The 27,940-nt window shown below is 41.4% G+C and overlaps 4 protein-coding genes across 10 annotated transcripts in view; 3 read left to right on the plus strand and 1 right to left on the minus strand.

Annotated features, from left to right (window-relative positions):
• The first annotated feature begins 1,960 nt into the window (after window positions 1–1,960).
• lig3 (ligase III, DNA, ATP-dependent) lies at window positions 1,961–11,648 on the plus strand. 3 transcript variants are annotated; one of them, XM_035526868.1, is made up of 21 exons: window positions 1,961–2,274; window positions 2,682–3,270; window positions 3,407–3,535; window positions 4,036–4,248; window positions 4,530–4,681; window positions 4,811–4,977; window positions 5,222–5,299; window positions 5,693–5,861; window positions 6,046–6,201; window positions 6,307–6,438; window positions 6,526–6,605; window positions 6,943–7,030; window positions 7,314–7,391; window positions 7,520–7,643; window positions 7,957–8,099; window positions 8,215–8,289; window positions 8,557–8,703; window positions 9,020–9,170; window positions 9,948–10,042; window positions 10,162–10,245; window positions 10,493–11,648. In XM_035526868.1, exons 2-21 carry the CDS (start codon window positions 2,730–2,732, stop codon window positions 10,724–10,726), a joined length of 3,036 nt encoding a protein of 1,011 aa, XP_035382761.1. In that variant the 5' UTR covers window positions 1,961–2,274; window positions 2,682–2,729; the 3' UTR covers window positions 10,727–11,648. The 3 variants fall into 3 exon arrangements, with proteins under 3 accessions (XP_035382761.1, XP_035382760.1, XP_035382762.1); XM_035526867.1 differs by having other exon boundaries at window positions 1,961–2,106; XM_035526869.1 differs by having other exon boundaries at window positions 1,961–2,106; window positions 2,957–3,270.
• rad51d (RAD51 paralog D) lies at window positions 10,692–16,962 on the minus strand. 4 transcript variants are annotated; one of them, XR_004776145.1, is made up of 12 exons: window positions 16,862–16,962; window positions 16,597–16,683; window positions 15,846–15,907; window positions 15,249–15,367; window positions 14,918–14,999; window positions 14,523–14,657; window positions 14,010–14,105; window positions 13,832–13,922; window positions 13,663–13,733; window positions 13,266–13,427; window positions 11,968–12,180; window positions 10,692–10,771 (listed from the first exon to the last, which is right to left on the minus strand). XR_004776145.1 is itself a non-coding variant. In XM_027004113.2 (11 exons), exons 1-11 carry the CDS (start codon window positions 16,872–16,874, stop codon window positions 12,082–12,084), a joined length of 1,017 nt encoding a protein of 338 aa, XP_026859914.2. In that variant the 5' UTR covers window positions 16,875–16,962; the 3' UTR covers window positions 11,781–12,081. The 4 variants fall into 4 exon arrangements, 3 of the variants coding, with proteins under 3 accessions (XP_026859914.2, XP_035382763.1, XP_035382764.1); XM_027004113.2 differs by lacking the exon at window positions 10,692–10,771 and having other exon boundaries at window positions 11,781–12,180; XM_035526870.1 differs by lacking the exon at window positions 10,692–10,771 and having other exon boundaries at window positions 12,087–13,427.
• Window positions 16,963–17,133: 171 nt separating this feature from the next.
• On the plus strand, window positions 17,134–24,447 carry tmem248 (transmembrane protein 248). The gene is made up of 7 exons (XM_027004111.2): window positions 17,134–17,449; window positions 18,979–19,137; window positions 19,546–19,831; window positions 20,327–20,477; window positions 20,712–20,895; window positions 21,175–21,318; window positions 21,509–24,447. Exons 1-7 carry the CDS (start codon window positions 17,447–17,449, stop codon window positions 21,527–21,529), a joined length of 948 nt encoding a protein of 315 aa, XP_026859912.1. The 5' UTR covers window positions 17,134–17,446; the 3' UTR covers window positions 21,530–24,447.
• Window positions 24,448–26,121: 1,674 nt separating this feature from the next.
• LOC113573751 (rab effector Noc2) overlaps window positions 26,122–27,940 on the plus strand; it is a 45,010-nt gene continuing 43,191 nt past the window's right edge. For both annotated transcript variants that reach the window (XM_027004239.2, XM_035527194.1), the window contains exon 1: window positions 26,122–26,471. Coding sequence is in view for 1 of the 2 variants with exons in the window: in XM_035527194.1 (XP_035383087.1) it covers window positions 26,357–26,471 (115 nt within the window). In the remaining variant the exon portion in view is untranslated. The remainder of the gene's footprint in view (window positions 26,472–27,940) is intronic.

Genomic DNA, 27,940 nt, shown 5'->3' on the forward strand with positions numbered 1-27,940 from the left:
CAGAGAAAAGTACAACCTGAAAATAGCCACGTTGAATGCTGCAGACCTTAACCGTTTGGTCCAGCAAAACTAATTTTACAAATGTTGTTTGGCAAGAGCAAAAATGGAGATCTTGGGTCTTTTAAAGACGAGAATTCAGAAGCAGCACTGGGATCATTATATAAATCCAAACTCCATATTGCTTAGATATGCAAATGATCTTCAATGAGTTCTAATTGATACCCTATTAAAGCTGTGCTTACATTTGCAAGGTATTCTGCTCACTTACTTGTGCAGAGAGAGATGTACTTCAAATAGAATTTCTTATTAAACTACTCTTGTGGAATTGGCCTATCCACTGAGATTTAACACTAAACTGAATTAATGCTATTTTGCAAGAAGGGTGGTTTGTCACTTTGTTTGTCAGCAAAGTACAATGTCTGTTTTGGCAAATTACATATTAGGAATGTTTCCCTAGATGCAGACTTATTTTATTAGGGTAAATTTAAGACCCATCTTCTTTGATTTAATGGGATTCACTCCATTTCTTCATCTGCAAGGGTCATTTCACTAAATAACACAGTGTAGGAAACCCAAGGAAACCACTGAAAGAGTGTGCTGAAAGGTACATTCTGTGATATTAGAAGAGCAAAATAGAGAGCCAGGGGAAAAGCTGGATGTGGTTGTCATTCAGTCAGGGTATTGTATGCTTATCAATAGTAGGGTTATATACTGACAAAAGTTTACACTGTGCTCCCACAAAGAAATCTCGCAACCCCATATCATTCAAGACCAGATCAACATATCATTCCAGATATGCATACCTGATTAAGCTAAATTCAAATCTATATGGACTAATTCAATGTGTATCTATGACTGATAGACGCCTAGTCCCGTGCATTTCTGACAGTGAAATACAGAGCCATGTAGGGGCAGCATGTTCTGGAAAATATGCTCTCAGGAGGGAGTGTGTAATTGGAAAGGGTGGTGTAAATAATAGGTCTGTTTGGGTTTTATGATTGAAGACAGCATCACCACAGACACTTTGAAATGAAGAGGGCTGAGTCACTTTTAGACACACTTTCAGATTAGGGTGGTGTGGTGGTTGAAAGAATTCTTGTAGTCTTATTTCTGGATGCACCCACTGAAAATAATTACAAATATTATTTAGGTCCATTAAGCAGTTGCCAGTACGAGCAAAACATGTCAAATCTCATCAAATGAGAAAACCCCATGTCTCATAATAGGATTAGAAAATACCATCAAGGTCTGGAATTAGCCTGTTTAAAATAAACTGGCTTCAAGTGTCACTGAATACCCCAAAGATGACAAAACCAAACAAAACAAATGGGTATAAAGCTATTATGGATTAACTGTACTGAATAGGATATGGTGGCATTGTTGACATCATGTGGCCTGTTTAAAAATGCCAGTGTTTCCAGGCCTGCCTCACAGAAGATTCAAGAATAACTACATCCCTTTTCGCTCAGAGGTCCTTCATCAGCAAACTGCTTCAGTTACAGGAGGTGGATCTTCTTTATATTAGAAAAAGTAGATGTTAGTAAAACATAACATAGATAGATAGATAGATAGATAGATAGATAGATAGATAGATAGATAGATAGATAGATAGATAGATAGATAGATTGATTGATTGATTGATTGATTGATTGATTGATTGATTGATTGATTGATTAGGCTATATGTAGTTTAGGCTAATGGAACCTCTCCAATAAACTTATTTTATAGCCTAATAACACTACAGGGCCAGAGGATGGACTAGTAACCTGGCTTGCTACAGAATCCAGAATTATGACAAAAGGTTTTTTGTTTGCTTGTTTGTTTTTTTATGTTACAGAGAGTATTTATTTTATTAAACAGACTTTGGGCATAAGCTGTTTTTATTTGACTACAGCCGAAAATAGCCTTTTATGTCGGCATAAAATAATTTTGACACATGCGCAGTTCACAGGAAATCATTGCAAACAAAGAGGAAGCGCGTGTCTCTGATTTAAAGGGGAATACGGTGTTCACGGTTGTTACCTCAATCTTATTATTACCATTCAATACCATTAAACATTGCAAAAATACAGAATTTGTCCAAGGAGGTGGCTTAAGCAAAACCAGGTAAAATTAATCATCTGTAGGCCGATTGGCTCAGTAGTCAGTGAGCTAACTGGGCTTGAAATACCAGTTTAGCCAGGCAGCTATTCGCCTACATCTAAGCTTTCCTTGAGGTGTTCAGGCGAGACCCGTTCGCTTGAACTTAGCTAATGTTCGTCCTGTCCGAGCTACGTGAGTAGATGCGTGTGCCTCTCAGTCAGCATGCTAACGTTGGTGAGAGTGCCTTTGTTTTCAGTGTCGTCTACTTTGCTTTCCTGAAGCAAGTTGCGAGCTAGCCGGCTAGCCAGCGCACTGCATGGGCTGCTCCTGAACGGTGTCAGTTTTCGGACTACAGCTAACCAAATGTCCATGCTTTACATTTGAAATGGCTATAATAGTAAATAGTTGTTGTTTGTGACGATTACTTTGCACTCAAAACTACCGTGTCTCACGTCTAGCTCACTGGTAAACAAACAAACCTAAACAAAAACGTACTGTTTGTTCGCCTGACGTCCCTCTTAATTGTGAGGCAAAGTCATGCGCATGCAATGTGAAGTGAATGTTTGTTTATATCAGTTCATTTTTGTTCTCTCCTTTAGAAGTCACATTGCCACGTGTAGGATGTCGCCCATTTTCAGATAGACTGGATGTATAGTGCTTGCTTTTGTAAAGCAGTAAGAGCGCTCCCTGAAACACCTTTGTGCCGGGCAATTCGATTGTGGATAACACTGCACAGTGATCCATTCGGACAGTGTCCTCGTCCTCTACTCGGCATCCAGGGCTTCGCTTTCAGGCCTGGTAGAAGTCTTGCATGCACCTCACCGTTGAGACAGTTGAGCCTCCTCTCATCTCCGTTATCTTTGAGTGTGTCCAGGCCAGTGTGGCAGGGAGATAGGGCAGGCATGGCAGAACAGAGGTACTGCGTGGAGTACGCCAAGCGTGGCACTGCAGGCTGCAAGAAATGCAAGGACAAGATTATGAAGGGGCTGGTGCGTATTGGCAAGATCGTGCCCAACCCGTTCAGCGAGTCTGCCGGAGAGATGAAGGAGTGGTATCACATGAAGTGCATCTTCGAGAAGCTGGAGCGAGCACGGGCCACCACAAAGAAGATCGAAGACATCACCGATCTGGAAGGCTGGGAGGAGCTGCAGGATGAGGATAAAGAGCTAATCAATAAGCACGTGACTGGTATGAAGGGGTTGTTTTTGGGGATGAGTTATCTTTTGGATATCTGCTGCAGTTTTCTGGTCTGCAGGTGGATGCAGTACCCACTCAAGGGGCTTTACTCCATATGCTTAAGTCTGCGTTTCCTGTGTTTGACCAGAATTGGTTGCTAAGACCAATGCAAGTCCAAAGAAGAAGGTACAAGCCAAACTAAACACCAGTGGACAATTATCAGTGCCTCTTGCAGATCCAACAGTCAACGCGCCACGCAAGTTTTCAGGATTCACAGGTATAAGATATTGCTACCATCGTGTTGATAATGGCAGTAATGGCAGAATCTAGAGTACCACACAAAACATTAAGATGCTGGAACCTGGAAACCAGTTTAGTCATAATTAGATTAGCTGATGATGATGATGATAGTATTATTATTATTATTATTATTATTATTATTACAGGAAAATTGCTCCTATTATTTTCAATCTACATTCGTCATGTTATTCATGTCATAAATTGGGACCACCTTATGGTCCTCCCACAGCAGCAGATCGAAGTCAGTTTTTACCACTTAGACTTTCATTGCCAAGGCTATGTGAATCCATATTTCAAGCAGGTGCACTCAGTCCATTGTCTGGGACTCCTGTAAATGGTCCATACTGCAGTATTTTTTCAAAGCAACTCAAAATTTGCTTTGGTCTTTTGAGGTTTTTTGGGGTTTTTTTTGGTTTTTTTGACCGACGGGTCAGCGGGCGAATACGTGGCATCTAACCAAAGTTTACGTTTTCTTAGCCACGAAGGCGGGTTCCTCCTCCTCCAGTCCGGGCCCCTCTCCCAGCAAAGGCACTCAGGCCAGCACTCTGGCTTCTCAGCTCTGCCAGCCGGACCATAAGGACTGCTTGTTCCGGGAGTTCCGCAAGCTCTGTGGTTTGGTGGCCGAGAAGTCCAGCTACAACACCAAGACGGAGATCATCAAGGATTTCTTGAAGAAAGGTTCAGCTGGAGGTAGGCTCAAAGAGCGGTGGAGGCTGTTTATAAACTGGTAGGAGTTCAGATGCTTGCAGTTCACACTACTTCTGGAATCTTCTTGTAAGCACCTGCCCTATACCTGTGTAACCCTTTAGCATACCTCTGAAGGCCTTAAATACCTGATGAGTTAAATGAACTGCAGCAGAACTTGGAAAAAGTAAAGTATTGGGGCTCTCCCAAGGCTGGGATTGAGAGCCACTGCTGTACTGTGACTGGAGTTTCATTACACCATGTTTTGTTGTGCTCCATGTTATTAGATAAGTTTAAGGGAGACCTCTACCTGACGGTAAAGCTGCTTCTCCCAGGCGTAGTGAAGAGTGTGTACAACCTTAATGACAAGCAGATCGTCAAGCTTTTCAGCCGCATCCTGAACTGCAATCAAGACGAGATGGTGTGCGATCTGGAGCAGGTTAGCGCCGGCTGTGTCACGTTTCAAACACTGGTGCAAAATCAGAGACGTTTGTTTTTGAGATCCTGGAAGGTCCTCCACTTTGAGTGGTTCCATAAAAAAATGTGCTCTTTTGTCTGTGCGCCATAGGGCGATGTCTCAGAGACAGTAAGGATATTTTTCGAAGCCAGCAAGTCGTTTCCCCCTGCAACCAAGAGTCTCCTAACCATCCAGGAAGTGGACGCTTCGCTAAACCGCCTGGCTCAGTTTACCAAAGAAGATGACCAGCAGGCTGAGCTCCAGAACATTGCGAAAAAGTGAGACTCAAATGGGTGTAGCATTCGGTTGAGTTTATGTTCAGTTCTGTTTTATTGCTTCTATACATATACACAAATTGTAAGGTGCAAGGGATGCGTTATGAGAATATATGATCACACAAAGGCAGTACAAAAATAAATAATAACCAGTGTGCTGTATAACACATGCTATGTGTGATATTGTATGCTGTTATTTGTGTAAGATGCAGCTTGATTTTAAATAAAACTCCCATCTTTTGAACAGATGCACAGGGAACGACTTGAAGTGTTACATCCGACTTGTCAAACACGATCTGAAAATTAACTCTGGGGCCAAGCACGTGTAAGTAATCCTAAAAAACAAATCTAACTACAACAGAAAATACTTCTATAGAAATAGGACCATAACAGTGTGCATGCATCTGTTAATTTGTGGTCCTTCAATCTAAAAAATCGGTCTGTACCTATGACTTGATTTAATCTGTTAAATATGTTAAGTCTTGATTTAATTGGTAGTAAACTGACTTTCAACATGCTCTGCTTTTAAATATGCTTTAAGTGTATCTGTGCACCATACTGCATACATGCTGTTTCGTGTCACTGCAAGCCATAAACATGTCAAGCTCTGTTAAAAGATTTTCATAAAGCATCAGTTTGATTTGTAAAACAAAACACTATTGAGCAAGGCCAGTGTTGTCGTATAATTGCAACAACAATGAACCTGTGTGCGTGGCAGGCTGGACGCTTTGGACCCCAATGCTTACGATGCCTTCAAAGCGTCACGTAACCTTGGCGACGTGATTGACAGGGTGCTCCGGAACCATCAGGAGGCGACCAATGGTGGTGGCCCCAGGAAGTTCCTGAGTATAGAGGCTACCCTTATGACCCCTGTTCAGCCTATGCTGGTTAGTGCCTCATCACATTCCTCACACTCGTGCGTGTTTTATTTGTCCATTGTCTACTGATTCCAGTGTGAATTTAGCTCCAAGCAGTCTTGAGAGCAAAGTGTATTTGCTGTGAGACAAACAATGCAACACACAGACTGCCAGCCTCCTGAAAGCTTGTGAGCAGCCTTGCTCCCTTTCTTAGGCAGAAGCCTGCAAGTCCATTGAGCACGCTATGAAGAAGTGCCCTAACGGAATGTACTCCGAGATCAAGTACGACGGCGAACGTGTGCAAGTCCACAAGAACGGAGACCATTTCAGCTACTTCAGTCGCAGCCTCAAGCCTGTCCTGCCTCACAAGGTTTCAAACCTGAGCACTTGCACATCCCAAAAAAAACCCAGATACTGACACTATAGTGAAGGCAGAAGACAGCATCCAGCTCACTTATTCTCTCCTCTTTCCCAGGTAGCACATTTTAAAGAGTTCATCCCACAGGCTTTTGCTGGTGGTCACAGCATGATCCTGGATGCTGAAGTTCTTCTCATCGACACTAAGACCAACAAACCTCTGCCCTTCGGCACGCTGGGAGTTCATAAAGTAAACTTGCTGGAGAGCTTGTTATTTTAAAGAAAACGGGAGCCTAATCTGCAGAAATGCTCAGTGTCTCGTATCTTTGCATTTCAGAAAGCAGCCTTCCAAGACGCCCAAGTCTGCCTGTTTGTATTTGACTGCATTTATTTTAATGGCGTCAGCCTTATGGACAAGTAAGTCTTTTTTTTTTCCTCTCTCTCTTCATTTCATTAATTGCGTTATTCAGAACTCATAATTCTCTTTTTCCCAGCATGTTAATGTATTCTGTGCATTGAAAGACCCCATTAAAGGCAGATTTGTTAGAAATGGCACTAGCTAAGCAAAACTCATGTCACTGTGAGGGCACATATCAGCAAACCAACGTAATGCAAAAACGTTTTGTGGAACAAAATTTGGTCAGTTCTTGTTTTAGTGGAATGTTTTTCAAATGAGTGGCTGTTCTCCACAGACTTTAATTAAATGCCTTTTTGATGACATTCATTCTGTTGAAGGCCTTATCTCATTTTCCAGGCCACTGTGTGAGAGAAGAAAATTTCTACACGACAACATGGTGGAAGTTCCTAACAGGATTCTGTTTTCAGAAATGAAACATGTCACAGTATGTTTGTCTTAATTTAAATGTAATTCACTTTAGTAGTTTGTATTGTATTATAAACTTCAGTTATACTCTTTAATTCCATGGACCAAGAAAAGCTTAATCAATTACCAGTTTTTATTGATGAGGGTTGTTTGGGGTTACAGAATCATAGGTTAATTTTTTTTTGTCTAGATTCAAACCCTTATCTTGTATTCCACTTCATATTTTGCCTAGACTGTGACCCTGAAGAATGCCCCACCCCCTTTATGACAATCTATAATTGAATTGATTTGCATTCTGACAGAAAGCTCCTGACCTGGCTGAGATGATCACGCGTGTCATCAGAGAGGGACTGGAGGGACTGGTCCTGAAGGACGTTAAGGTGAGGAACCCTTGTTAAACATCTACATTGTTCTGTCAGTCTAAGTGGTTGCTTTGCATGTTTCAGAAGAAGATACACCCCAGGTACTGTGTTGTGTAACTGAGTGCTGAAATGTCTCTTTGTTGCAGGGGCTGTATGAGCCCGGCAAACGTCACTGGTTGAAGGTGAAAAAAGACTACCTAAATGAAGGTGCAATGGCTGACACTGCAGACCTGGTGGTCTTGGGTGCATTTTATGGGTCAGGCTCCAAAGGTCTGTAAAACGCAGTTACTTCCCAGTTTGGTTAAACAAATTCTATTTACATGATTTGTTTGCAAGTATAGTGTGTTGTCAATAATGCAATTTTTAACAAAGGCTTTAATAAAATACTTGCCCTGGGAGATCTTCTCATGACCAGTTTTCATCTGATTAAAGACTTTATAAAATAAAGTTTTGTTTTGGGCCCATATTATGTTCCAGAGCAATGAGGGTGAGGCCCACTCTACGTGAACTGGATGAACGTAATGCTTTTGACAACGTCCGGTGCATGTAAATAATGTCCTTTTCCCAATACTCTTCTGCGCAGGTGGTATAATGTCCAGTTTTCTCATGGGATGCTATGATCCAGAAGCCAAAAAGTGGTGCACTGTGACTAAATGCTCTGGAGGCTACGATGATGCCACTCTAGCCAGGCTGCAAAAGGAGTTAGATGTTATTAAAATTGGCAAGGTACAACTAAAGGCTCTCCTTAGCATGTAGCCTCTGCTACCCTTCAACCCTTACTCTTAAATCAACAGATCCACAGACACAAGTGTAATGCATATTTTATGGTTCTCTTTTACAGGATCCTAGCAAGATTCCAGGGTGGTTAAAGATCATCAAGAATTACTACCCAGATTTTCTCATTCGAGACCCAGAGGTAACAAAAAGTAGCCAGGGCCCTGAGAGATGCTTGTTGTGAATATGTATATGCATATAGAACAGGAGGTTAGTGATGGTCTGTTGCAAGTCTAGTTTAGTAGAAAAATATTTTAATGATGACAAAAGGTATATTACTTCATTTTTAACAAATGCACCATGTCAGATATGTTTAAGCCATTGTGCAAGGTGGACGGATTACTTATTAAAGTTTGTGCCTCTAATGATAACCCAGCAAAATGTACTGGAATGTTCCTTTGTATCCCAGAAAGCCCCAGTTTGGGAGATCACAGGAGCCGAGTTTTCCAAGTCAGAAATGCACACAGCCGACGGCATATCCATCCGTTTCCCCCGATGCACCCGCATGCGTGATGACAAAGACTGGAAAACGGCTACCAACCTTCCTCAGCTCAAGGTGCAGCAACCCTTAATTGACTTTGTTGTGCTTACTGGGTACATTTATTTAAAAGATCTGGCCTGAGCCAAACATTAGTGTTTCTAGATTACGTAATGGGGATAAATCCAGTGTGTTGATCATCTACCATTTCTTTTTGCATGCTGTGAAGATGATGTGGCAACACAGGTTAGCATATGATAGAATGCTGCACTCTCTGGGACATCCATGGGCCATACAGTGCCCAGAAACCAACCAGTTCATTTTCCATTTACACAGCTCAGCACATGCGCTATGGCAAATATGTTGACCTGTTCTTGTAAACCCCTTTCTGTAGGAACTCTACCGTATCTCGAAGGAGAGGTGCGATTTCGAGGTGACCGCGGGGCCATCCACAAGCAGTAAAGATGACGAGGGTTCCTCGGGAGGAGACGGTGGCAGCGGCTCTCCTTCCACCCCCCACGGAGCAGCTAGCGCAAACAAGACCAGTGAGAATCCTGCATCTGGTTGGAGTAACACTAAACTAGACTGGGGCTTAAAAGTACTTTTTTTATGCTGAATTTGAATGGTTTGAGACTCTGGCATGGCTTTTAACTGACGAGTAATTACGTTTTACAATATGTATATATTACTCATTCAAAAATATTTTCAAAACAAAAATTTCTCAGTTTCAGCATTTGTCATGTTTGTACTTTTTTCAGTTAAAACGATTTGCACAACACCGCATTCTGTCTTTATTTACATTTTACACAGCATTCCAACTTTTTTGTAAATGGGATTGAACTACTAAAATATACAGGTGTGTGATTTTTGCCTATATCTGGCCTCAGGAACATTCCTATTCAGTGTCTAGCAGTAGTCTACATAGGTACTGCTTTTCCATATTTTGCATACTGATATATGCACATATACTAGAACTGGCGGGAAAAAACTATGGGTGGTGGAGGTCATTCTGAAAACATTTTTGGATTGAGCGTGAAAAAATACATACTGGTATTTTTTTCATAGAACAAAATCTATTAGCCAGTGTTATACTTGGAGCCATTTTATTTTCTTGTTAATGTGTAACCAGCCCTCTTTTGGACGGTCCATCTTCCTGCAGAGCTCAGTGCATACCTGTACTAAACACCTTATCCATTACAACAATCAGGTGGGGATTGGAGCTCAAGTCTGCAGAAAAAATGGATCTCCATGAGGATGGGTTAGTGTCTACTGATCTTTGCCATTTCCCTAAAAGTTCCTAACATGAAACCATTTCAATCCAGGAAATGGCCACACTCCCAAGCCAAAGCCAGTGAAATCCAAATCCATAACTCCTGTCAAGAGGAAGCTTCCGACAGAAGAACGCAGCGCAAAAAAGGTCCGTTATGTATGCTGCCTTAGAGTTATGGGAGTGATGTCGAACCTGACGCAAAAGTTCTCCTTTTGTGGTGCACTCCTGTGGTGCCTTCCCCCGCTCACTGCTTTGGTTCATTTCAGATCAAGACTGAAGCGGTCCAAAGCAACGGGCAGAGCAAACCAAAAGCAGCATCGGCTAAGCCTGCCAACTCGCCTTCGGAAAAGGTCAGCTGCTTCCCTTTCTGTGTAGTAGCTGACCTCTATGCGAGTCATTTCTGCCCTCTCACATTTGAGCATTGAGTTCATCAATGCCTACAATTAATAAAAAAGAAAATGGGTGTACTTTGCACCCAGATGTGCTAAAATGGTTAATTATCAAAAGGCTTTTGATAATGATTACTGCTTTATCAAAGCTTGCATGTTTGAATAAAGCGTCCTTGTGGCTTTTGCACACCTGTCGCGCTTCCTGCAGACTTTACTCGACATCTTCACCGGCGTGAAGCTCTACCTCCCAGAGTCGGTGCCAGGTTGTGAAAAGCTGCGCCGCTACTTCGTGGCCTATGACGGAGACCTGGTGCCTGACTACGACGCAGCCTCCGCCACACACACACTGGCCCAGCCCGAAGAGGACAGCCAGGCCGAGAGAATCACGGCCGAATGGATCTGGGCCTGCATTCGCAAACGGAGAGTAGTGCCCCCTTGCTGAACCAGTGAGAACCGCACCAAGGACGCAGACACACTGTTCTGGCTTCTTTTGAAATAAAAAAAAAAAAAAAAAGAAGGAAAAAGGTCATCAGTACATTTGGGACAAACTGGGCTTATGCTAAAGTTTTTCTCAAGCTCTACCATGGGCGCATAGAGCAGTGTGTGTTTTCCGGTGCGCCAGAGTTTTTTTTTGTGCACGGATGCACATGGTGTCATGAGACCATGCATTAACCTTTTATTCCTTTTCACACATATTTATATGGATTTTTGTCTGTTCACCAGAAGTTATGCTTTTATACATCTCGAACACTACCGCTAATCACTGCTGGCAAGTTCATTTTGTTAACACTTGCAATAGGTTTTTAAGTAATGGTATTATGACATTAGTCATAAAAACTATGCGTGAGCATCTTCAAATGCTCAACATTCGTTTACATCTGAAGAGTAATGGATTATTTGCCGAATGTCATTTTTGTAGGAAGATAACAGTTTTTTGGCATAGGAATATGACCAAAAGTAGCCCAAATATGCCGATTTAGCATAGATGTGATTTTTATACACACTATTTAACTACAAAATAATGTTAACAGAATGGGGAGCTTACCATCATTTACAATCATGGGTGCATAAAGTGTCAGTGGTTTTGGTTGTCGACTAGGATCACACTGGCATGCAGTTTTCTCTTGCAGCCTTTTGAAAATTATGGAAATTAGCGATTTCATGCGGTAATACAGGCATCAACGTATGTTTGCATACAAACATAGACTCTGAACAGGGAGAATTAAGTCTCTCTGTACTCTATATGAATGAAACAACTTGATTTACAAAAAAGTAACATTTACAAGGAAATGGTTTTATACATGTTTGCAATGAAAACTATTGTGCAACTCCTGTAGAATACTTTGCAATACAAAGCAAACACAGGTCATCTAGTAGTTCTTTTGCAAAACTGTTGTCAAATCTGAGATCTTTTGTTCTGTTTCTTTCCTATCTACATGAGCATATTTCATCCACTTAATTAGTCTGATGTAAAACCTCTCTCAGAAATGAACTGCTGGTCAGTGTTAAGAGCTTTGCAACACCCTGCCCCGGTTCATGCTTTAATTTCTGGAAAGTGCATTTCTGAGGGTATAGCTAACCATGCTAATTGCATCAATCAATATTTTACACTGATATTTATGAAGTCAATCAGTAGTTACAGTTTTTGAGCTTCCTCTAACAAAAGTTATAATGCATATTTACACAAGTCAGGGCAAGTCCTTGTGTAGTTACTTGAGACATTCTGTAGAACTGATAGATGTAGTGTAGATCTTGCTTTCAGGCAGGTTTGTTGCTCCTGATTCATGTGTGGGGAATTTATGCTTCCGTATTCAATTTCCTCTTGCCCGAAAAGCCAGACTGTAGTGCTTCTCCAGACTGCTGGCTCAAGCTGAACTCCTCCATCAGGTGACATGGCTGTTCGAAGGAGAAGAGATGAACGAGAGTAAGATGGATAGGTTCTCATAACTCATCACAGAGTATTAGGAGGATAGTTTTGCCAAATCTCATGTTTCACTGCTGTGTCACGAGTTGAAAGCGGACAGCCACTTCTGATTTAAATCAGGTTTTTCTGCTGGCTCTTCATACTCAGATTCTTATAACCATATGTCCTGTGAATGTGTGCAGGGTCTGGATGTATTTGGAATTATTTATGATTACCAAACTGATAAGCATCACCAGCATGACTGTAAAAGAAAATATGTATGGTATTGGTGACACGAAGATCCCAAAAACATTTGACCTTGTGCTAATCAGACCTTGTATATGGGGCTGAAACATGAAATCACAAGCTTTTAAATGCTACATTACTTGCTGAAGAAGAGTCCACTCACACAAATGCATCACTTTCAGGAATTACCTTTTGAAAGAAAAAGAGGAAGCTAATGAAGAATAGGATGTATCAGCATGGATAAGTTGCTTTGCCTACTTTCAAAAGGAAGGTCTTTCCCTTCACCCAGAATATGAGATTCAACACAAGTTGATTCAACTAGCATCAGCTAAAGAACCCTGTGGCTCTGGAGACCCAATCATAAAACTGAGATGCACTTCATTATCACCTAAAACGCCTCAGCACATGCATGAAGAAAACACAGGGGAGCTCCCTGCCCTTACATCCAGTCTGGTGTGTAGTGCACTTCAGGCTGGGGAAACACCTTCCCTCCAGCCACATAAAAAGACATGCACCAGTTAGTGGTGCTCAGCTAGTTGCTGTTGTGAACATACAGCAACCTTCACATTTATGTAGATAGACTGAGACAACCTCTGCAAAATCAGATGAGAAGTCTATAAAGACAACAATTTAAGGAACAAACTTCTGTGACTGTTCATTTGACAGATAAAACTTGTAGACTATGAAAAGCTGTAGAGAATTTGCGTTTCATATATAAACTTGCATGATAACCCATTAACACCAAACGTGCCGTATTCACTGCAGTTTCCAAAGCTTCAGCATTGTCCGTTAAGTACTGGGGGGGGGAACAGAAGCCCAACCCAGCACTAACCTGTCGTGAGGATTTGGTCAGAGTAGCTGTGCGAAGTCCGTGAGGCGCTCCAGGCCGGTCCACTCGCTGCAGGAGGAGCCGTGTGCGTGGAACGTGACTCCATGACTGGCCCAGCCCTGCCTTCAGCTGACCTCTACCATCTCTTGTCACATGGTTGGTCACCTTATACATTCATTCCCTCAGCATCATCTACTGAAGTGCACAATCTAATCTTCATACTACAATTAAGCATTGAAGTAATTGTCCAAAAGAATGGTAATTAATTAAATGAAAAGTGAAAGCTAGCGAGGAAAAACACGAGTTGCTTTGCAAAATGTTGATATACCAACTACAACCAATGTATTTTATATGAAGAATTACTATCCAATGTCTTATGCCCACATACAGTGCTACTTACCAAAACAGCTGTATTAAAGTCTTTGGCTATCATCTTTAGCTCTGCAGCAACCTGCATCATCAAGGACATGCCTGCAGAAAAGAAGAAATAGTGACATCTGTGTAGCTATGGCACAGCAATACAGAGGTCAAGTTTTTGGTTTTGTTTTTTCCCCCCAATAAATGACCACCTTCGTTCTGTTTTCCTCCAAGCATACAGGAGAGCACGGCAGAGACGGAATCCACAATCACAGCTTTGACTGAACCTCCTGCGACAGTGCTCTAAAAGACACAAGGGCATCCATTGTACTTGATAACTTGAGCACACTTGACCCTTCACCGATGGCCTGAATTGTAATGCATGCTTACGCTCTGGAGACCAGCGGCTCTTAGATGCTGAAGGCAGGACAGTAAGGAGAACACATCAAACACTTGGAACACCTGGATCCTCTGAAGAGCGTACGTCTGAAGATGCAGCCACAGTTACATACGTTGGTGCTGGGCTTAACAGAATAACAGACAGGGGTCATATTTGTTGGTGCAAAAAATAAATAACTTATTGAGAAGGAAATGTCCAAATACTTTTTACACTATGGAAAAAGTTGGGCACTATCAGTTGGGCAAAAAACAAACAAACAAAAAAAAAAGAACAAAGACATCCTGCAGGTGTTTCTTTTTATTATTGAGTATTGTTTATTATTGTTGTTGTTTCATTTTTGCTATGTTGTTGCTATTCACATAAAACATTTGGTCACAAAAATTTTTTTTTTTTTAATTATAATTAATTATATTATATTACATATGCGTGCTAAATAAAATTCAGCCATTATGTGCTTTACACATACTGGAATATGAAACCAAGTCTCTGTGCTCGTGGCGTACCTGCTCATCCGTCTTTACAGTTCTGGCTTGGAGCATCTGAAGCAGCCGGCTGGCACACATCCCACCATTCGTACAGATGTACAGGACGTTCTGCTTGTGCTCATGTGCTATGCTGACAGCTACACTGAAACACAACTGATGGATGAAGATGAAAAGACAAAAGCATAGTGACTCACCAATGCCTGGTCCTGCTGCCACAGACGGGTCTTAGACTAAAGATATTCAATGAAGATTCCCCATCGATACTGTAATTTAACCCAACACTAAGATTAATCCGTGTAGATAAGAGACTTACACCCAAGGCTGTGGGACAATTATGGCTGGGATTATGTGTACTGAGTAATTTACATGGATCAGTGTATTAGGTTCCTGGGGTCAAGTTTGAAACAACTCACTTGTGTTTTGCCTGTTGCTGGACCTCCAGCCAGCTCTGTGATCTCTCCCGTGTACAGACCAGAGTCGAGCAGCTTATCCACACTTGAGACAGACAGAGAAATTTTAAAAAGGCCCAGCAGAACAGTTCAACAAGTTTATAATTCCAGCATACAAATGTATTGCCCCTAAACACTATTCCTATTACAATTTATTTCAAACGACAGTTTAAATAAGTAGGTTGCACTATACTGCATGCGTGTCACACGTAACCCAGTGACATGTAACCCATGTAACACCGCTAGCTTTCACGCCGCCCACTTTGAGAGACTGGAATGTGCGTTTTGTTGCCACCTGGGGTTCCCTGTGGACAGGATGGAAGTGGAGCTCAGTAGCTCATCATAGAGGTCTAAGCCTGCCACTGGAAACGCTGCATGCTGAGCCAGGAGCACCCGCCGAAAAGCCACCAAGGCCTGGGCCAAACACAGAACCCTTAACTACAGCAGTGTCAGGCCTGATGATTCCAACTCATCAGCTCCTGCTCATCAAATCCTCATTTATCTTCTGCTTGTTAGTATCACTGTGTTTATTTGGATTTGAACTCCTGTTCTGGGACAATGAGTACACGTGGTTGGGTACTGTCATTACTGAGTTTGGGTAAATAATGAAAAGGTTAATGACAGAACATTAACATTCTGGTTTTTCACAACTGATTCAGTACAGTTCTACAAGCTAAGGTCACTGCTTTAAAAACTGTTGACAGTTATCAGACAGTTAAATATATTTGTTAAAATTAGTAGCAGGTTCTTTGTATACTTAGTATACTCACTTGGTAATACATGAATTAGAAGCATAATCTCGAACCATGATACATACAAATAAACATGTAGATATACTGTACAGCCATCAATAAAGAGTGCTACATTATCACTGTGAGAGTTCACTACAAACCTTGTAAGACACCGAGCATTTCTGTGCCAGTTCCTCTGCATCAGATGAGACAAGATCCTCAACTGAAAGAGAAGTGTGTAAATTCATATCAACTGAAGGCTGAGCAGACTAAAATATCTCACTGTCATTTATCTTCTACTAAATAATGGAATCAAGCAGATTTGTCCCAATAAAGCACAGGGAGAAGGGTTTCAATATCCTCCTGGCAACAGGAAGTACAAGTCGGTGATGGCCGCCAATCAAAAATAGCAACTGCCAGACCCAACCAGAGGCCACAACTCACGACTGGCCGCTTCTAATATAAACTACTATAAACTACTGCCAAGTGCTACCATGGCCTGCCAGTCACTGCGAGTATAAACAAGTGCCAGTTTATACAGCTGCCAAACATGACTGAGAGTTGCCAGTCACAACTAATTGCTGTAGCCTATCCTAGATGACATTTGTAGTATGATGCAACATGAGCCAAAAAGTAATACTGTAACTTTTTGAATACTGTTGAGTACAAATGTTGTTATTAAAATTTAGCTAAAATGATCTATAATCTTTTAGGGCTACACTTGGGGCTTTACAGTCCGAGCGTTTTTAGAATCTCTTACTTTTGCAATCAAAACTTTCAATCGTATTTTCAAAATATGCATAAAAAAGGTGTCGACAGGCAATCGCTACTCATGACTGACACTTATTACTGACGGATAAATCCTGCTGCCAGCTGACCGTGCTGAGGGCAGGTATGTTGGGAGGTCAAAACCTGTTCTAATGTCCTCGGCTTGTAGAGCCTTGATGATTTCCTCCGTTAACCCCGGACAAATGCCTTCTCTTAGTATCACCATGACACCTTCAGAGGAAGAGTTCATACACACATTTTAGCTGGAACTGAATACATTTCTTTGGCAAGATATACAATTACGTTTAGCTAGCTTAGCTCACTACCTAGAAAATATAAGCGTCTTTGTAGCGGCCGCAAGCTAGGGATTCCACACAAAAATAGCAGACCTAACTGCTCTTCATCGTACCTTTACATCGCATAGATGCGAGACCCTTAATAAACGTGGATAACACGATGAGCTTCTCGGGCCACTTTAAACCCCATGCATGCTTCCAAAGGACGACTTGAGACTCGCGCCTTATTTTTTTGACCGCTGAGCGGACGCGTGATCAGTTTGACACAGCTTCCACCCAATCAAAGTTGCTTTCACTTTAGTGAAGTTGCGTAACCCAATGAAAACGCACGTTGCGAGAATACGGCCCGCCCCGTTGCCCGAAAAAAAAGGAAAGAGTGACGAGACATTTAGTGGTAAACAGTGACAAATAATACGTCGTAGTTAGCGACTGTGGCTAAGCTAACACAGCTCTTCTGAGCAGTTTGCCCGTGCGTTGTATTTCTAGGAGGAACTCGGCTGAGCTGTTTCGGAGGTCCGCAGGGACAGGCAAATAATGGGAAGGGGTATCGGCTGCTCCTGTAATGCTGCAAGCCGTGTTTGTCGTCGCCCAGCCCCGGTCTTTGCTCGCTTGGTTCGCCCGTCTCTAACGTTAGCCTGTTAGCTAGCTCCGCTCGGACACGGCCCGTCTGCTAGTGGCGCACAAGACCTACAGCGAAAATGGTGAGTTGACGTTTCCAAGCTGGCGGTGTCGTTATAGCCCGGTTGGTCGCTCGTCTGTTTTGTAAGTTCTGGTCTCTTGGCAGCGCAAACACGAGCCTTTCACCTTTAAGTAGATACCAAGTTGGTATAAATATTTGAGTTTTTAAAGTAACGTTAGCTGGCTAAGAAACTTGGGTTACTTGGGTACGTCTAGATAGCCAAACTCGCTAAACTCGCTAGGTCAGCTACATATATCAACAACTAACGCTGGTAACGTAATAACATAAGAATGACTGACTCAGTTCTGTTCGGATATAGCGAGCATAATAACATCAAGTTGTAGCTAACGTTAGATAGCTGATAAACCAGTAAAAACATCGTGGAGAATGCCTCTAAGATAGGATAGCTATGCTAGCTAACCTAGCTAACGTTACACCTTGCCTTGTAGCACGTCAGCTATGTTGATGCAGCTGGCCAACATGACACTTCGTAGCTGGCTGGCACGTTGTTTTTCTTGAATTCTGTCCCCATGTTATAAACTGCCAATATATAACAATCCATTTACACAGTATAGTTCCATTTTTGAGTTATTATACAAAGACATGTTGAATGATTTGACTATTTTTATGGCGCAATGATTCTAGTAGCCTGTTATGACAAACTAGTCACTAACAGGAAACTGCGATGAGGCTAACCTTTGCTAGTCCTTATGAATCCATAAATACGAATTATTGAGTACTTCGGGGTGTAAGAGGTTTCTCCACCCCCAGCTTGCTTACTTCATAAGACCGAAAATGTTGGTATACATAAGCGCATCATGAACGTTATGACATTGAGCGTTTCAGTGGCGATTAGCTTTTATGGCTAGCTTCAGTTCAAAATTTGATTAGTGGTTATGGCTAATTTATAACTCCAAAATGTAACGCAATCCTTACTGTGAAGTTCACATGCGTCTCGAAAAGGGTGACGAAGCAAACCGAGAGCCCGTTGCGAACGATCAGGGATACGAGGCCTAGAAAGGTCGACATTTAAAATGTACTCGGCTAGACATTGCTTAACCTAGCAATGTTTTCCCTATGCAAACCCAACGAAATAGGATTGGTTGCAAAGCTGTTTGTTTATTCGTTTGTGTTAGAAATCAAATTACTTGTGGGTTGCTGCTAGTTGGTAATGTATTCATCTTGACATTTTCCAATCTCTTTTGCCATCTAGGAGCATTGAAGATGTTCTGTAACAGTACCTGGCCATTATCTTGTTTGTGTTAATCTTGCTTTTGGATGCCTTTTTTTCTATTTGAAAACTTCTTATGAACACTGTTGTTCTCCTAATTTGGATAACGTGGGACACTCATTTCACAATGTTATGCTAATATGGCATATTATTATATCACTTTGGCATATTGTGAGATGTGCTATGATGATGGGTTACATGTATAAATTATGCACATTATGAAATATCTGATTATTTGTAATGCATATGGATTTTATTTTTATCTTTTAAAATTTTTAATCAGATCTATACATGTTTTTCTCTGCTGTGCATGTGTGCAGGTGTTCTTGTTAAATCCTCTGGAGAATTTGAAGACCTACATAAGTAACCGTCCTCCACTGGTCATATTTATGGTCAGTGTAAGTGCAGTGGCCATAACTTTCCTCACAATTGGATATTTCTTCAAAATCAAGGAGATTAAATCACCTGAAATGACAGAGGTATTTATTTTTTTTGTTTGTTTGTTTGTTTGTTTTTTCCTGTTGTTTAAACTTACATGGTGAGACAACCATGTGTCTCACAGGTTAATTTATTTGGTGTGGCCACAGTGGGCAAAAGAGCATTCATTGTGTCTGGCTATAAAGGCCACACAAAAAAGCTGAACAAACAGTGATTATCCTTGTTAAAACAAACAATTAAATAAATAGGCACATTCATATAGTGGTATTAAGCTGGTAGTCGGCATTAAACAGTAACAATTTACTAATGAAATAATGTTCACTCCTCTCCCAGCCCATGTCAGCTTCTCCACCCATCTGTAAGCAGCTCCCATAGAAACAGTGCACAGAGCTAGTTTAGTTTAGACTTTAGACTGCCCTTGAGTAACATGTAGCTTCACGTCTGTCCAGGACTGGAACACTTTTCTCCTCCGCTTCAACGAGCTCGACTTCTGCATCTCGGAGAACGAGACGCTCAAGCATAGCCTGAATGAGTCCACGACCCCAGAGAGCACAGTGACCAGCGGGCAGTCGCGCTCCAGCACTCAGTCCCCCCTGGTGCTGGAGGACCCAGGTCCCATCAACATCTCTGTCCCCATCACCCTCACACTGGACCCCCTGAGGCCGTTTGGGGGCTACTCACGCAACATCACCCACCTGTATGCCACCGTGGTGGGCCAGCAGGTTGGCCTTGCAGGTAAACATGCAAACCCTTTACCCAAAGTAGATTTAGGAGAGATTTGCAGCCGAATGTGGCCAGGAGCCAGACCATAAGAAGTAGAACCCAGGTGGTCTTTGATTTGCTGGGTACTTCCAAGTCCTTTTTTGCTGCTCCTCTTTTAATTCTGTGGTTTTGTTAAGTTATAGCAAAACGGTAATCCTGTTTGGAACAGGAAAGCATGGTTACAGTTGCCTTGTTCTTTGAGCCAAGAGGATCAGTCTGTCTAGATACGTAATTTAATTGATTTTTTTTTTCTTTCTTTTTTTTTGGGGGGGGAAGGGCAGCTGGTGCTTTTAGTGAATGCATTCTAAGGAAAACAATGGTGTTTCATAAACAAAGGGATAATGCAGCTGCTGAATAAAGCTGTTGATCTTCTAGACATTCCTCTCACGTTGTTTATTCAGAGCTTCTCTGTGCTTCCCTGTAGTTTGTGTGCAAGTGTGTTTATTGTGTGTGCTCATGTCTGTGTAGGCAGGGAAGCCCATGAAGAGATGAACATAACCTTCACGCTTCCCGCGTCCTGGAACTCTGATGACTGCGTCCTGCACGGCCATTGTGAGCAGGTGGTCTTCAGCACCTGCATGACGATCACTGCAGCCAGCAATGTCTTCCCCGTCACAGTGTGAGTTGCTGCTCACACGTACTGCAAATCCGCAGCCACTGTTGGCATTTATCCCATAATATTTATAGGAAAGTAGCAGAGCAAACCTGTCATACTTTATGTAGCTAAAATTATTCATGTACAGGATGACGGCCTTAAAAGCAGTTTTCTTTTAAAACGTTTTTTTTTTTTAACTGGCTTACTCATTCGAAACTAAAAATTTGACTCAAGCCTCTAAATCACGTGACCCCACAGACAGCCACCTCACTGTGTCCCGGAGACGTACAGCAATGCGACGTCCTGGTACAAGATCTTCACTACAGCCCGGGACTCGGACACCAAGTACACACAGGACTATAACCCTTTCTGGTGTTACAAAGGTGCCATCGGCAAGGTGTACCACGCTCTGAACCCCAAGCTCACAGTCATTGTACCAGACGTGAGTGCACACACAAATATTACACCTGTCTGGAAGCTGGTGACTATAAGCATAGTGTTGTCAAGCTGTTGTTTTTATTTCAGACTGGAATTTCCTTGTTGTTTTTCTATGTGTATTTCTGCCTGTAGATGGACCTTGAAATGGACTTATTGCTCACATGACAACAATATAAAGGAATATAAATAGAATTCAATATAAAGGATATGGAGTGGAGTAATACAGTTATGGGCATTATTAAGCTTTGTTTTTGTATTTGTTTTGTTATTTCTTCCCTGCCAGGATGACCGCTCTCTCATCAACCTGCACCTAATGCACACCAGCTACTTCCTGTTTGTGATGGTGATTACTATGTTCTGTTACGCTGTCATTAAGGGTAGACCTGGTAAAGTAAGACAGACCAACCCAGATTTCTGTCCAGAAAAGGTATGACGCATTTCTCAATTTGAGTTGATGCTTTAACAAACATATAATCTTGCCTGTCCTCTGCTGAGAATTATTTTTAAGTATTGTAACTGACAGTGTGTCTTTTACAGAGTATCTGTTATTTAAAACTGATGCCATTAAACATTTATCTGATGGAATCTTACATATTTAATGTGTCCATCTTTTTCAGGTGGCTTTGTCAGATGGATAAGAGTGGTAAAAGGTTGTCATATAGACTGAACCATATCAGCAGTAAAGGGGGGGGGGGGTCTGAACTGAACCATATCAGAAGTAGGGGAGAAGAAAATGCTTGTTGCCTACTGAACCCAGGAGAAGGGTGCGAAAAAGCTCTGTAATCCGAATCTCTGCAATGTTGGGTCACTCCAACCAAAGACTTTCAAGTGCCTGTATCTACTGTGTAAATATTTGTAGGACCCTTAATTCAGTACAGAAGCACTCTGCCTAAACAACCTCCACCCCCACCATGCCATCTGTGTCCAAGCCCTCCCCTGGCAATATCATTCAAGAAAACATGATGGAGGAACAGTCAACAGCAGTTAAGCACGTCATCACCCAGTGTTGCACCATTTGATTTTCCGGTACCTTGTCGGCATGCAGAAAAACCCCACCTGGCTACGTGTGATGTGTACTGTGGCGATCAGCCATGGCTTTTCTGGGAGAGGACAGGTGGAGGGTTCTTTTTGGCCTTCCTTCCTACATGTGTCCTTCCTGGAGGACCTTCAGTCGTGCCCCACTGGCCTTTATCAGAATTGCAAAGGACTATTGTCCGAAGATTACGTGCCACCATTGAAGATGCCAGGAGAAGATGGATCAGCAGACTGTTAATGCAGGCAATGAGTTGGGTTGTGATTTGATTTTTTTTATTTTTTTTTTTTCCTCCTTTTTCCTTTTCTTTAAATGAGCCTGTTGTAATCATGTCACTTAAATTTTTCCTTCCCACTGCACTGGTTTTGTTCATTTGCCTGTTTGTTGTACATCCAGGATGGGTATGCACACTACCTAGGTGCAGTAGATGCAAGGCTCATTTCGTATTCATTCTTTAAAAAAAAAAAACTGTAAAAGAGACCAATATCCAAAGACGTGGAGTGTATTGCTTGGATTGATCATCTATCTGGCTTATGTGATGCATATAGTTATAGTTATAACTGAAAGATGTAGTTGTAAGGGACTAAAATAGAACGGGCCATTTCGTGATGGATTTCTTGGTAATTCAATTTACTGTGTTCAAATTATAAAATGTTTTACGGGCGGTGATTCATACCTTTTGGGTTTACATCTCTTCTTTTACTGGCACACTGAATGACTGAATGTATTTTTAAAGGCTACAGCAGACTTAGATATAGTGCAGCATTCATAAAACTTAAAACTTAATCACTTGAATGATTACCCTCCAATTGAAAATGTGATGTATGGGGAAAAAAAATACTGTAATTTTGTAGTTTTTATTAATAATCTGTTACCTCAATCATATTTCCCAATTTTTGTTTCTGAAACAAAAAAATTCTCGATTACATTTTAATACAATTAATTTGTGATTATCAAAAATGTATCTCCTATCTTTTATGCCATTGAGTAATAATAGTCTCTTTTCTTCTTTTTTTAATTTATTTTTATTTAGAGCCATGTTTACCTAATGCAAAGTCTAACCATGCACACTCTCCTTACCAAGTGTTTTATCATTCCATATCACATCGTACATGTTTAACTTTCATGCAACATGCTGTTTGTGGATATTGAATTTATATTGGTTGGGCATTTTTGGAGAGAAACTCATTGTGTGGGCTTGCTGCTTCAGTCCTTGAGTTTTTTCACTTTTTTTTTTTGCCCATTTCGCTATGCTCTCAGCAGACTTGCCTTAATGTTTTCATGCTCAGGCGAATCAGAGTTTGCCTTGCCATCTTTGCAGATGTCCCTCCTGTTTAGAAATATCAGTTTGAAGCTGCCTGAGTTTGACAAATTGGAGTCTTTGTTCCTAAACTGGAGTTCTCTTTTTGTCTCATCCTTGCCTTTTTCCATGTCGTGCTCTAGCTCTTCACTAACACACAACACACCGCCACCAAACCACTACCGTGCCTTTGCACTAGACCGCTGCATCAACCGTGTAAATAGTATGTCCATTTTAAAACACTTTGCAGAAGGTCGGGACCTGAACAACTTTGCAATGGTTTGTCCTGATGGAATTTATTCAAGTTAAAATAATTTTTTCTTTGATACCCATGTTGCCCATTTAATGTCTGTCTACATCAAAAGCTTGAATAGCTGATCTTTCCTCTTAAGAATGACTAAAGTGCTGCAGTCACCATTGTTTTACTTCCCAAACTGAACATTACTTCATTATTAAATATAAATTTATTCATTTTGAGTTAAGATGAATCATGCTTTAAAAGCATGTGTATCCTGGCCATAAAACAGCTAATGATGGTTGTGGATGCAAGGGGTCACTCACTGTATAGTATAAAAACTTTTCAGAAAAGCAATACTTCATGTTTAGGGCACTTATTTATATGTGCAATGTAGTTGCCATGCTTATGTTCCTGGAGTTGAGTCCTTTATTTAATGCAAAGGGATGTATAAAGCTATGGTGAATTAATTTTAGTTTAGTGGAAATTACTTTGTCTTTAAGGGGGTTGTTTGATCGTTCTGTGATTGCGAAGGACTTGTAATTTAAACTTTAAACTTAAGATCACCAATACTTTAGGAAATTGCCTGTGTGAAAAGGACAATGATTTGTGGGGGTTGTTCTTCACTGAAAGCAAGAGGAAATTTGAAGTTGGTTCCATGGATGCCACCTGTAGCTTGGATCATATTGATCTGTCCCCTCTTGTTTCCTTTGGTTTTTGAATGTTGAGTGAAATGGGTGGCCCTCTTCTAGTTTTAAGTCACAGGGCTATGGACATGCCCTTCCGTAGGGTCTCTTTTTTTTGCAAGCAGAAACTTTGAGTGTGATGCCATTGCAATTTTTTTTTTCTCCCCACTTGTCTTGATGCATGATTGTAAAACATTCTACCTGCTGACCAGTTGTTAAAAAGACAATCCCATTGTTCCTGTGCTGTTTGTAAAATACTGTAGGCACACGCTTCGCTGAATAAAATCAAACAACAAGCACCACTCTTTATCGTGTTTGTTTCATGATGTGGTTGATTCAGTGTTTATATATATATATATATATATGTAATATAAAAGACAGGAAGCACAGCAGAAGAGCTTTTGACAGTTCTTGCTTATTTCAATTTATGGATTGCTATTCATTGGACCCCAAGTCATTTTCTTTCAACAGAGATCAAAGCTGATCAGTCAATGAAACATCCATAAAGAGCTTGTTATTTCTTGCTTTGAACCAGAAGTCATCCACTACAAGTGCCTGTTGTGGTGGCACAGTAGTTCTGGTCAGAGGGGTGGGGGTGATCTCTGAGGTGGTTGGTGAAGAAAGGATAGCCCTTATCGCCATCTGGGACAAATTTATTCTATTTTTGGTCTCAAAAGAATAAGGGGCTGCCTACCCTGGCCCACCTGAGTAAAAGCTTTGACCTTTTAGTGCATTCTTAATGAATAAAAAGGTGGCAAGCCTTGAGTCTTGGGTGTACAGATAGTTAGGGAAGTGGGCGGAGTCAAGGGTGTAGCGAACAGGCAACAGATATTAACATTGTATACACTGAAGGCATATGTGACCAGCAAATATTAAATCGGTTCATAACAGGTCTGAGATTAAATTATTTAATACAATTGCAAATTAAGGACATGATGGTTTGTGATGTTATTTTTGTTTACATCAACGTGATGGTATATTCAGAAACACATTCACTGGTACCTGTTAAGTGCAGGGATATGCTTTGATGAAATGATGAAAACTAATGGACAGTTTAGTCACTGACTGCTACAGAGTAAATACACAAAGCAACAGGGCAAGAAAACAACAGCTCAATCTGCAGTATATCCAAAAGTAATATTAAGGATAATGTTACTAACGTGTATCCCTTGTTTAATATGATAATGTTACTTATGCGTAGGTCTGTTGTCGCTATACCATAATGATTACACTTTGAATGTGTCAAGCAAAACACAGGCAGGACTTGCTACATAATAGAGCATAGAGATGATACTTGTAGTCTTTATTCTATAGTTTACAAACAATGCAAACCCAACAAAGCAAATATAAGGTTTAAGAGATTTTTTTTACATGTTGTTGTTTACTGTATCATACATTTAGACAAGCGTAAATCATAATTAAAAGAAAATAATCAGTATTATATTTTACTGTAAGTAAGTACATTTCAGCCCTATTGTCACTTATTCTAAGTATTGTAGCACTTTTAGAAAAGGTGAGAAAGGCTGTAGGGTAAATCTCAAAAGAATGATGACCATTGGTTTCTGAATCACCACTGATAGTTGAAAGGGTTTTTTTTATTATTAAGTTTTGTGTGAAATCAATAGACATGACTTAGCTGGTGAGAGTCAAAAGGTGACATGCACGTACCAGAATTTGACGTAATTATAAATTCAGACTTTTGCAATACACCACGTCAGTGGTTTTGAACGACGCAAGTGCCATGGACATATTATAATCACCCAAAGCAACAGGGCAAGAAGGAAGGAAGAAAAAAGAAAAGCCATCAGTTTTCACAAGCTAACTCGCACATAGCTTGTGACGTTTTCCACACTGCCCCTCTCTCCTAGGAAACCTGCACCGAGTATCTGGGAGGAAACACACGGCACTCTATCCGTCCCACCAGGGAGGAGGGGGCACTTGCGTAATGTGACTTCACTTATTCTTCTCACTTTATTTGCAGAGTTCAAGATAAAAGCACAGAGGTGCTCTTGTCCCAGCTAAACCCTGGAACGTCTCTTTTCTTGGCTGGAGAGAGAACTTTTCTTAGAAAATTGGAAGGAGCTGCTTACATTAACAGCACAGTCTATTGGATCTGAGTCCTTTGTGTTCCACCTGCTGCCTTATCGTGTGCTTGCGACACACACACAGACACGCACACACACACATACACACACGTGGAAGAACAAGTGGATGTGTGTGTGTGTGTGTGTTTGTGTGTCTGTGTCTCTGGGAGCACAGCTGAAAGGAAGAGGAGCAGCATTTACAAATATCAGTTTTTGTCTGCGTGGATACATAACATCACGAGGTAGGACTGGGAGTCTTTGTATTAGGAAATGTTTGCCTTCGTTGATAGACCGCTGTGGCAGCGAAAGATGAAAAGATTTGCTGAATCACTCGTGACACTTGTGTTAGTTGCACTTTCTTTTCCTCCTTCCCTCTGATCCACGTATCTGAAGTTGTCGCTCTCTAACCACATATTATTGCGTCATTCATCAACGTGTTGCATGAGTGAAGCGAGTTGCAGTTAAAAGATCTGCCTTTATCTTCAGGTATAAAGTAATCACACTGGAAATGAATGTGTGTCCATGGCAGCACAGCTGGAGCTGACAGAATGTCACCAGCAGACAAGCGTGTTGTGCTCTGTACTAATGGCGATACTTTGAATGAGGCTCGGAGTTAGTTCTTTGTACACTGACGTGTTGAATGATCTCACCATGCCCAGGTTGCGGGTGTTGTCAAATAGGTTTTGAGACACTGAGCAGGATCTGTCATGTTGTTTAGTGTCAGTTTGTAGATGTTTAGACCACGGAATGCTTTACTTTTAGAAATATGTCCACATTAATACACGGTGGTCACCCATCATGTCTATATATCTCGGTTGCAATAATCAATGCATTTTTTTGTTGCATTAAACCCAGCAAATGGCTATATAAAGGAAACCATGTAATCATCCCTCAGCCTTGAGTTCGGAATGGGCTTGTGTTCACCTAAATGAGAGAATGCTGATGCATCATTCCTGGCTTTGAAGGGCAGGTCAATAGTAAAGGCTTTAGGACAGGATCTATGGCAGGCCTGTTGTCAGGGCTGCACCACTGCAGTGCAGTTCAGCCACTACAGCCAGCAGAGCAACAGGATGTTTTAGAAGAATTGGACTCCTGTCATGTGACCGGAGCAGCAGCTCGACCGGGAACACATACAGGTTTGCACTGATCTGAGATCAGACTGATGGGAAGAGGAAGTTCCTTTGAGATTAGAATCAGGGTTGGTGTAAAGTTTCCTTTTCTTTTTGTTACTATCAGCCCCTGCTGTTTCTCTCGGGAGATAAACACAAACCCACCCCTCCATACACTTTCTCTCTCATCACTTTCTGTCAGTGTGTCTTTGTTTGCCGACAGCTTTTAAGTGGAATTGCCCTGAACAGCTGCCAAGGCAACAGCCCGGAGCCACGGCGCTGTGGCTGTTATAAGGGCAGTCTCTCTTGCCCCATTTGTTCTTCACTTCGAGGGAAAATTGGAAGGGAGGGGAGCTTTGCAGGTCACGAATGAATATTCATAGAGTATACTGGTTACTTTAAATAGGGGTTTTCATTCCACACAGCAGGATAAATTTCCACACAGTAATGAATATTCATAGGGAACACTGGTTACTTTAAACGAATATTCACAGGAAGCAATGGCTACTTTAAGTAGGGGTTTTCATTCCACACAGCAGGCTGAAACAACAATAAGATTCTTTAATTTGTTAAGAATAGAAGCTATATGTGGTGTGAATTGG

This window comes from Electrophorus electricus, chromosome 6 (genome assembly GCF_013358815.1).
Source record: "Electrophorus electricus isolate fEleEle1 chromosome 6, fEleEle1.pri, whole genome shotgun sequence".
Taxonomy (NCBI): Eukaryota; Metazoa; Chordata; class Actinopteri; order Gymnotiformes; family Gymnotidae; genus Electrophorus; species Electrophorus electricus.